At 25.0% G+C, this 9,976-nt stretch overlaps 1 protein-coding gene across 2 annotated transcripts; it reads left to right on the top strand.

Moving 5' to 3' along the window:
• The first annotated feature begins 50 nt into the window (after positions 1-50).
• On the top strand, positions 51-9,566 carry LOC129976273 (FERM domain-containing protein 5-like). Of its 2 annotated transcripts, none has more exons than XM_056089755.1 (14): positions 51-271; positions 1,767-1,871; positions 2,514-2,556; positions 2,710-2,788; positions 2,899-2,996; positions 3,358-3,481; positions 3,620-3,707; positions 3,865-3,953; positions 4,587-4,650; positions 4,803-4,817; positions 5,226-5,314; positions 5,843-5,920; positions 7,403-7,497; positions 8,699-9,566. In XM_056089755.1, the coding sequence occupies exons 1-14, from the start codon at positions 176-178 to the stop codon at positions 9,316-9,318; spliced, it is 1,683 nt and encodes a 560-aa protein (XP_055945730.1). In that variant the 5' UTR covers positions 51-175; the 3' UTR covers positions 9,319-9,566. The 2 variants fall into 2 exon arrangements, with proteins under 2 accessions (XP_055945730.1, XP_055945729.1); XM_056089754.1 differs by having other exon boundaries at positions 7,403-7,563.
• The last annotated feature ends 410 nt before the right edge of the window (positions 9,567-9,976 follow it).

The following is a 9,976-nucleotide window of genomic DNA, read 5'->3' as shown; positions in this document are numbered from 1 at the left end:
TTCTCAACTTAGAGCTGTCAATTTAAACTGCTATGTTGATGATTGTAAATGTTCATATGTGTTATTTAACTTTTTATTCAATTTTTCTTCATTAAACTAGTAAAAATTTATAATTTCATGACCTTTAAAACAGAATTATATACCAGATTTCTGGTTTATGTAGCTCAAATAGAAGATGTTTAAGTTCGGAAGTAAAAAAGACGTAAACACTGATTACAAGTGCACCATAAGATTGTTGGATGACACGGAAGTTTTACAATGTGATTTTCAGGTAGATATATAATTATTTTTTGGTGCGAATAATTGTATTCAATTACATTAAAATAGAATATTTCTTATAAATAAAATGTTTTTTTTTATTTATTTGTGTCACGATCAAAGTGTATTTAATTAAATATTAGTTCTTTGAATGATGTTATTTTGGGTCTATAAATTTGACATTACTTTTAAAAGAATAAATAATCCAGTGTTTAAGATCGAAAGCAAAATATAAGAGCTTACTAAGAGCAGTGCTTCAATACCGAAATGAAATCTCTTGAAGAAAAGTTGGGAAAATGTACAATTCATTCCCTGTTTCAAGCTACACGCCAACCCTTTTATCATTTATAATAATGGAATAGATTCTAATATGCAGACATATCTCTGAGCGAGTGTAATTAATATCGTCTTTGTTCAGAACCATACCTATTTTCAGTTGAAGATTTTGCATTTTGGATTCATCTCAGTTACAACAAACAATGCTAAATTGTTTCATTTGCTGTAAATTTTTCCTAAATGGGTTATAAAAAATGCACGAATTTTTTGATTGTCTGTAATTATTAATCCCAAAATGCTGGCAAAAAATTTCTGTAATGATTTTTTTTTTTTTTTTAAATATGGTTTAACATATACAAATAAAATTTTGCCTTTCTCCCTCCCCCCCCCAAAAAAAAAAGAACATTATATTTTACACTACATGTGTAAGCCTCCTACTGTAAATAAAAAAAATTTGGCATTGCATCCATTGGGGGGGGGATTTTACAAGTTATCTGCAGTTAATATCCTACATATTGTCATTGTAAGTTTATGATATTGAATGACTTCTGAACTAACTCCTGTTCCATTAGTCATAAATATATCCATATTTATTTCAGAAATTATATATCTTTTATTTAATCATATCTGAATTATAATGGTTAGTAAATAAAAACTAGTTAGCATTTCTTTAGTTTAATTAGTTCCAGAGTGTGAGAATATTAATGTTGTGTAAAAACAATTCTTTTGTAATTATTTGTTCAGTGACAAAATTGTAAACATACCTCCTTCAGAGAGGCATAAAAACTTTGTAATGGCACAGTTAATCTTTCTAGTTGTTAAGAAACATTATTTTAAATTTCATTTGAATTCTCTAAGTGGTGTGATAGTATAAAAAGTGCAAACAACATTCAGTTTCATGTATATAGATTTACCCAAATCCCTTATTTTTTTTCTTTCAGGTAGTGTTGATGCTATTTGAACAGAATTTTTATTTTTCCTTATGTACCAGTAAATGATTTATTATTCTTTAATTTAAGTAATTAAGTTCTGTTATCAGCTGACATATTGTTTTCTCTTCTGTGTCAGAAATTCTCATTGTATCTAATCAATAGATCAATTGTCTTGAGTGAAGTAATAAGAATAGTAAACATTGCTTGTTGAGATAGACCACAACCTTTTGTCCAGATATTTAAAAAGAGAACTAAGAATTTTCCTGTATATAACAAAACTTATATAGAAGTTTTTTTTAGAGTGAACATAAAGGTCAATACCTTTTGGATTATACATGTAATGCTCTAAATCTAGTAGAGAAGGACTATTTTGGATTGAGATATGTTGACTCACATAAACAAAGAGTAAGTGCATTGCATTTTTTAAATTTATTATACTTTTTTGGTAATTTATATATTTAAGTTCTTTCTTCAATAAAAAAATGAGTAATTTTTAATATTTATTGACAATTTTTGTATCAACTTATTTTTAACTGTTCTTCCTGTAGCTACTTTATCCATGTAATATTGCATAAATTCTAGATGATATTTTAAAATAGAATTATTCATATATTTAAAAGAGGAAGAGCATAAGAAATGAGAAGTTAAAAAAATGCTTTGAAAAAATTTTAGAAATTTTTTTGCTTTTAACTTTTCTTTATTTTATATAAAAAGAATATATTTAAAAATTAGAAAATGAATAGATTAAGCAGCATTCACATCAAAGTCAATCGTCAAAATCGGTGAACTACTCTTCAGCTTTTCAGTTTCATGTATTATACCCAAATATTCATTTTTTTTTTCCTTTAACATAAATAATCAATCAAATGTTCTGCTTATTTTAATATTATATATGTTTTTTCAGTACTAAAAAAAAGTCTTAAAAGCTTTTATATTGATACTTATGTTAAAAAGGTTTTATATTTATTTACTAAATATTTCATTATATTTTGAACTTTATTATGGTAAATTATATAACTCTTATAAATATTCCTTTAATTTCTTTAGCATTGGTTAGATCTCACTAAATCCATACTGAAGCAAGTCAAAGGTATGAGAGATTCTTTCTTCATTGGCTACATTCTGTGAACTTTATTGTGAATACTGATGTTGGTATAGCTACTGTGCATTTCTTTATATATAATATCTTTATTGTATTTATCTATCAGAGCACGTGAATTTAACTATGTATTCTCCACATTAGGTATGTCTCCAATTATATTTTGCTTCAGAGTTAAATTTTATCCTCAAGAACCATATCGTTTAAAAGAAGAAATAACAAGGTTAGTAAAGTATTTAGTAACATTGTACTTTAATAATAATTAACTTTAATTTAATATATAATTATATCCTTCATTATTCTTTTTGATTGATAAAGTAAATGCTTTAATAGGTATCAAATCTTTCTACAATTAAGACGAGACCTTCTTCATGGCCGCTTATATTGCTCACAAAGTGATGGTGCAATGCTTGCTGCATATATTATTCAATGTATGTTGTGTTTTAAAACAACTTTAATTATTTATCTTGTTTTTTTATTGCTAATATTTAAAATTTGATGATACATTTTAGTAAGTATGATACTGTTTTCATAATATAGTTGACCAATGGAAAATTACTTCCTGATATAATTAACTTTTAAATACTAATAAGCAATTAAAAAATCTATTTTATGAATAGTTTTGAAATAAAACTATTGTTATTATTAAAATTAATGAAAGACTTTCATTAGGAGTATTTAAATTTATGACATTAAACTATCATAGAAAAAAAAGTTTTAATTGGCATTTATTTTATAATTAAATGTTACTTCACTTTTATTGTTAATAGTTACTTCACTTTTTATGTGTAGCTGAACTTGGTGATTATGACCCTGAAGAGCATCCACCTTCTTATGTATCTGAGTTTAAATTATTGCTAAAACAAACTCCAAGATTAGAAGAAAAAATTGCAGAAATTCACCAAACACAATTGAGGTTTGTATATTTTATTTAATTAAATTTTAATTATTTCTATTGAAATTCATAATGTGCAAATTATCAGTGTATAGCATGTATTAAATGAATTTTAATCAAAACATTTGTCCTTTACTTAAATGCATTATGCTTTGGCAGAGGACAAGTTCCTGCTGTTGCTGAAATGAATTTTTTGCGGAAAGCATGTTTACTTGATACTTACGGTGTTGACCCACATCCTGTCAAAGTAAGTTCATTTTCAATTCATAAAATAAATAATTTTTTAAAATTATTTCATTTCTTAGTTAACCTTAATATATACTTACTGATGAACAAATGTATATGGCAATATGTTAAGAATTAGATTTTTATATGTCAATATTTATATTCTGTTTTTCTTTCAGGATCATAAAGGGACACAACTGTATTTAGGAATCAATTATGCAGGCATTCTTACTTTCCAAGGCAGTCGAAAGACTCATCATTTGAAATGGTATTATTCATTAAAAGTCCTTTCTTCTAAATAGTGTACATTTAAACTTTTTATGCTAAATAGTTATATTTCTATTAGATGTATAGAGTAGATTATTATAACGATATATAATGTTTAATATATATATATATATAATATACACACACATTTTATGCAGAAAGGAATCACACAAATCAAAAAATAAAATAATAATAAAAGAATGTGTTGTAAAAATTGGTATATCAAAACTGAATTGGATTAAGGAAGGAAATTGAGTGACAAATAAAAGGCATGTGTTTTTTAGCACATGCCTTTAGCACATCAGGGAGAAGAAGGTATATAACACAGATGCTATGAATATACAGTATGTTACAGTTATCTGATGAAGTATCAATGTTTTAACTAAATTATTCTACTCTTTATATCTTCTTTATATATATATTAAAACTGTGTTGTGGTATGCAGTTTTTGTAAATCATTGAATTATTTCTTTTTAACTCAAATTCTGTAAACAAAACTCTTTGTTAAATTTTTGCATCCTGATAATTTTTAACTGTCATTATGTCATTTGATAAAAGCATTATTTATTTGCAATATTTTTGTTAATTCTTTTTAAAATTTATTAATGTTATGGCTATGTCATTTTGCTTGTAGGCCAGACATTCAAAAAATCAATTATGAAGGGAAAATGTTCATTGTGCATCTTCTCTTTAGTGAGGTAAACTGTGGTTTTTCTGTGTTTTTAATTTCAAAATTAATTTTAGTTAATGTGTTTTAATTTATTATTTAATAAATATTATTTTGTGTCAAATTTTGTTTATAATATATATTTAATGGCTTTGAATTAATAATTATATTCTTTCTTTGCAGGATGCTCGGACAAAGGTATTGATTTTATTTTTTAGCCTGTCTATCACAAACTTTTTATTCAATAGTGCTGATTTAAATATTTTACTATCTTTCAACTTCATGTTTTTTTTTTATATTTCAATTAAAATTGAAATATAATATCCATTATTCTTTCAAATCTTTTATATTTGAAAAAGACATTTTCTGTTATTTACTACTAAGTCAGAAAACTAAGTCATAGAAAGCTATTGTTACAAATATTTTGGTTAATATTTCTTTGAAAACAATTACCATTTAGAGTTTCTTTGTGTTCTTATTATTTGATACAAATGATGTTATCTCTACCTTTCTGATTAATAAAGGAAATAATAAACTGCTAGGAATTTATTTACTATAGTAAGCTTATTTTTTTTACTGGATCCATGTAGTATTTGCTTATTTTAGAAAAAGCATCTAGTTGGATTTAAATGCCCTTCTCAAGCAGCTTGTCATCACTTATGGAAATGTGCTGTAGAGCAAAGATATTTCTTTACGTAAGTCATTTATAATCTACTGTTAACATACATAGTTTATCTACTCTTTCATTAACTAAGTTTTATTTCTTAACCTTCTTTCTGAACCCTTATCAGGTTTATATTTCTAAACAATTTGATGTATCTTGAGTATGCTATTAAACTCATAATTTATGTATCTGAAATAAAGTATGAATGAATTAATTCTTATTAATATTTATGCATGATTAGTTCTTGAATGAATAATTATTTAACTCATTATTAATACTTATTTGTTCAAGATTAGTAACTTATGAAAAAAATTATCTTAAAATAGAAAAAAAAATGTTTGATAATTAATACTTGAAACATGCAATGTTTTTTTTAATCCATGATAACTTGATTTTTTTTTTTAAATATTTCACTTATATATATATATATATATATATATATATATATATATATATATATATATATATATATATATATATATATATATATATATATATTCATTCTTTCCCTAAATGCTTGAATTTTTGTATTTACTATTTATGTGATTTTTCTTTGCAGAATGGAATCATCAAATGATGTTCCACAAGTAACAACTAGTGGTGGTATATTTTCAAGAGGTTGCAAATTTAGATATAGGTATAGTATCCATTTATTCCAAGAATAAAATTCTTAATTCTTCTTCTAATAAAATAATGTTCTTATTATTTGACTAAAAAATAAGAGGGAATATATATATATTGTGCACATCATGTAGGTTTTACATAATGTGATTAAAAATATTTTTCTTTTAGAGTAAAATATCTCTTATACTTATTGATTGAATTCATATTATATTTTTTTCATGTTTTGCATTCAATATATGTGGAATCAAAATAGAATGTAAGGAATTCTAATGAATTTCCTTGGAATTATACAGTTTTATTATGTTGTAAACATTTTATTATTTCAAATATAGAATAAAACTGACAAATGAATTAAACTTAATCTGTTTATACCAAGCATGTCATGGGGCAATAAACTTTAATGAATTTTATGGTTAAAAGAAATTCATTAAAAATTATACTGTTTGTGGGCATAAATAAGCCCTTTGAAAACACAAAAGTATTTAATTAAAATCAAATAGTCTTGGTGAAAAACTTTAATAAAAAGCTGCTGATTTAATAAAAGCAATAAAAATTGTAATTTATTTACAACTTCTATACATGAAACCAAAGTAAAAAAATAATAAACAAACAGTTACTTTTTTTTATTGTGAACATGAGTTGCCAGCTAGGGAATAGAAAGTCCATTTTAGATTACAAAATGAAAAGAAAAAAAGAAAAAAATTGAGCATGAGACCAAATATATGTAATACAGTTTCTTGATTCCATACATACGCTTTAATTTAAAATGTTATTTTCAGTGAATTTCTTTTAAATCATTAATGAACAATTGGGCATTAATGGAGTAAAAAAATAGGATAATAAATGAAAATGTTGAAAGTTTTAAATATTAGACATGCTAAATGTTGCTTCTCACTTTAAATAAATATTGTTTTAAAAATTCAGATTTATTTCGGTAAGGATCAGATCAATTTTATTAAGATTTATTGACTAAAAATATAAATATATGAAACTTGGGATATTTAGACTTTTGATTCTTCCTAAGGTTCATAGAAACTGTTCACAATGCTCAAAATGTTAATAGAAATTATTTTTGTATTGAATTATAACTTTGATGAATGGTTTAATTCTAGTTAAAAGTTTTAAAAATAAGATTATTCGATGCATTTTTAATTAAAATTGATTTAGATTTTAATGTTTTTCCATCAGTTTGTGTGGAACATATTATTATGCAAAGGCATTTTTAAATCACTTAAAAGCATTTTTTAATGATCTTTTCACTGATATTAACTTTACTTCTGTGCATTTTTTCGCTCTAAAATTTTTTTAAATTATATTTCACAACAATATTTTTTATTATTTTAATTACAGTATTTATACTCAAATGTGATGTATGTCAATGTGTGTACATTATTACTTATAAGTAATTAAGAGTAAATTTTTCAATTAAAATAAAGATAGATGAATCAAGTTTTAAATTTTATGCTACTATACTTCAGATTTTTATTTTTTGCAGTGGAAGGGTTGAAAAAGAAATTGTTGAAGATACTAAGGGCATCATAAGGGAGCAACCACAGTTTCAGCGATCTTTCACAAGGCCTCCATCTTTCCGTAAATATATTGATGGATATTTTAGTTCACCATCAACATCTCCTAAAGATGAGCATATAGTGAATGGTACTAATTATTTCATTTATGAATTTAATTTACACTATTTCAAATAAGTTTGGCAAATTTTTTATCTTTGTATCTTAAGGCTAAATTTGTAGACCATGTTTAAGTTATAAATATGCATTTCATTTTAATGTAAAATGTAGTTTGCTGAAAATTAAAAACTCTATTGAATCAATTTGAAATCTCTAAGAAAATGCTTTTCTATTAATCTAAAATAATATAAAATACTAACTCATCTATGTGCATATTCTGCTCCTCCCCTTTTTTTAGAAAAAATTATAAATTCTCCTTTTATTATCATGGAATATTACAAAGACACTTTTGAGATTAGAAGAAATTGTTAAATTCTCCTTTTAATTATCATGGAATATTACAAAGATACTTTTCAGATTATGCAAAATAATGGGGTAATAATTTTTGTTAAATCTGTGTGACATGAATTATAAGATAAGTAACAAGAGTAGACAGCTTTATTTGTTTCAAAAGAGAGTAAAAAAGAATATATTTGACTGAAAGAGTCTACATTTGTAGTATGTTGGAAAAATGTTAGTACTTTATTAACTTAGTTAATCAATTTGTAGTTTCTTCAATAATATTTCACATTATTATTATTATTTATTTACCTGTAGAATTTAGTTTTAACCCATTCAAGACTAATTCTTTTATTTATATGCCTCAAATAGATGAAGTAAAATTTCCTGGAATTTGTTCTTTGTCTTTGTATAAAAATCATTAACAACTATAATTTCTGAAAACAAATAAAGTTGTTATTTTATGACTTTTTTTTTTTTTTTTAGTATTATATGCTTTTGGGTCCTTAGATTATACAAAGCGTAAGAGATGATGTACCTTAACATATCTTTGACACTTTTTCATTACATTATTACTTATATTTCATATTTATATATGTAATTTTATTTATATATTCAAATAACGATTTTACCAAAAAAGTATATAAGCCAAAAAAACTTACAATAATAATAAGAAGAAGAAGAAGAATTGCTGTAGGCTTATTTTAGGTATAGGGAAAATATCAAAATGACATCTTAAATGTTAAAAGCTCCAAAATATCTTAATTCTCTTCTTGCTTTCATTACCCAGAACAGGAATCAATCTTAAATGCATTCATATTTTTCAGATTATAATAATGTGATGTACACCAATCATACCGTCAACAGTGTGCATGCTGTTGTCAATGAAGATGATTCACTGCAAGTGAATCATAACTCAGCTGCTCTTCAGACTTCTCCTTCAGATGGTTTAGATATATTGGAAGAAGAATGTGATTCATATAATCCAACAGATACTGTTCTTTCTGAATCTCCATCTTTTAGCAGCAATCAAGCATCATGCAATAATTCCTTAATGAGACCAAATTCAGAAGAGGGCAACCACGATGACTCCGACTCTGTGGAGGAGCTTCCTGAATCATCTGAAATGCAAAGTTCATATCAGTCTTCAGTATGCAGACAGACTGAAGATGTGATGCCATTGGATGTTAAAATTCCAAAGCGCAAAGTTCCAATGGCTCAGTCAACTGCTCTTCCTTTACATGTAAATGTGATGCGTGTGATTGTCTTAGCCTGTTTGTTTGTCTTACTTCTTCTATCGTGCCTTTTGATCGTCATCATGGAATCAGATTCAACCCTTTTTAGTGACATTCGTAAACTGCCTGAAATGATCATTTTACGGCGAGAGTATTATGAACCTGCTAAGGACTATATTGTAGAACACATGAATTATTTGTTCAAGAGATGAAGTCATTGGAGAGTTTGTTGAAAACAGAATTTGTTTTATTTCTTCATGTTAATTCTAAAGGAACAAAATAAGTCTTTCCAATTTATATAAATATATATCTATGCAATTTTGCTTCATGTTATTGTTATGTATATGAGCCAAAACAGATTGAAAAAAATTATATGAAAAGCCCATTTCTTACTTTTTTTTATGGGCTATGTCTTGTTACATTGCATTTCAAATCTTTTTAAGATTGCTAAAATTTATGATACATGTACATTTTTAACCTGTAGTTAGTTTTTTTAACAGATTAGTTTAAACATATTTTTGAGTTATGAATTCTCCCTTTCTACTCTTAAATATTATATCTATAAATGAAGCTAAAGCTTTGTTTTAAACTCTAATTTTATAGGGATTTAAATAAGTTTTTGTTGCTTATTTTCATTTTTTGAAATATATTTCAAATTCTGCAGTCTTTGCTAATCCATTTAGTATTACTCTTCAAATATCTCAAAACATTTTAAATGTTTAGTGTTTGTTGTAAGAAATTAACTTTTTACTAATTGTATTAGTAATGAAAGATATTTAGTTTTCTTTTTTTCCTATAAATAATTGAAGTGCTTATTTTCCATTTGTACAGTAGAAAAGTTTAATATGTAGAGTTAGTTGTTCTAATGTA

The sequence above is a fragment of the Argiope bruennichi genome, chromosome 7 (genome assembly GCF_947563725.1).
Source record: "Argiope bruennichi chromosome 7, qqArgBrue1.1, whole genome shotgun sequence".
NCBI classification, from domain to species: Eukaryota; Metazoa; Arthropoda; class Arachnida; order Araneae; family Araneidae; genus Argiope; species Argiope bruennichi.
The sequence above is the reverse complement of the archived record's forward strand: the minus strand, read 5'-3'. Positions and strand labels throughout refer to the sequence as shown.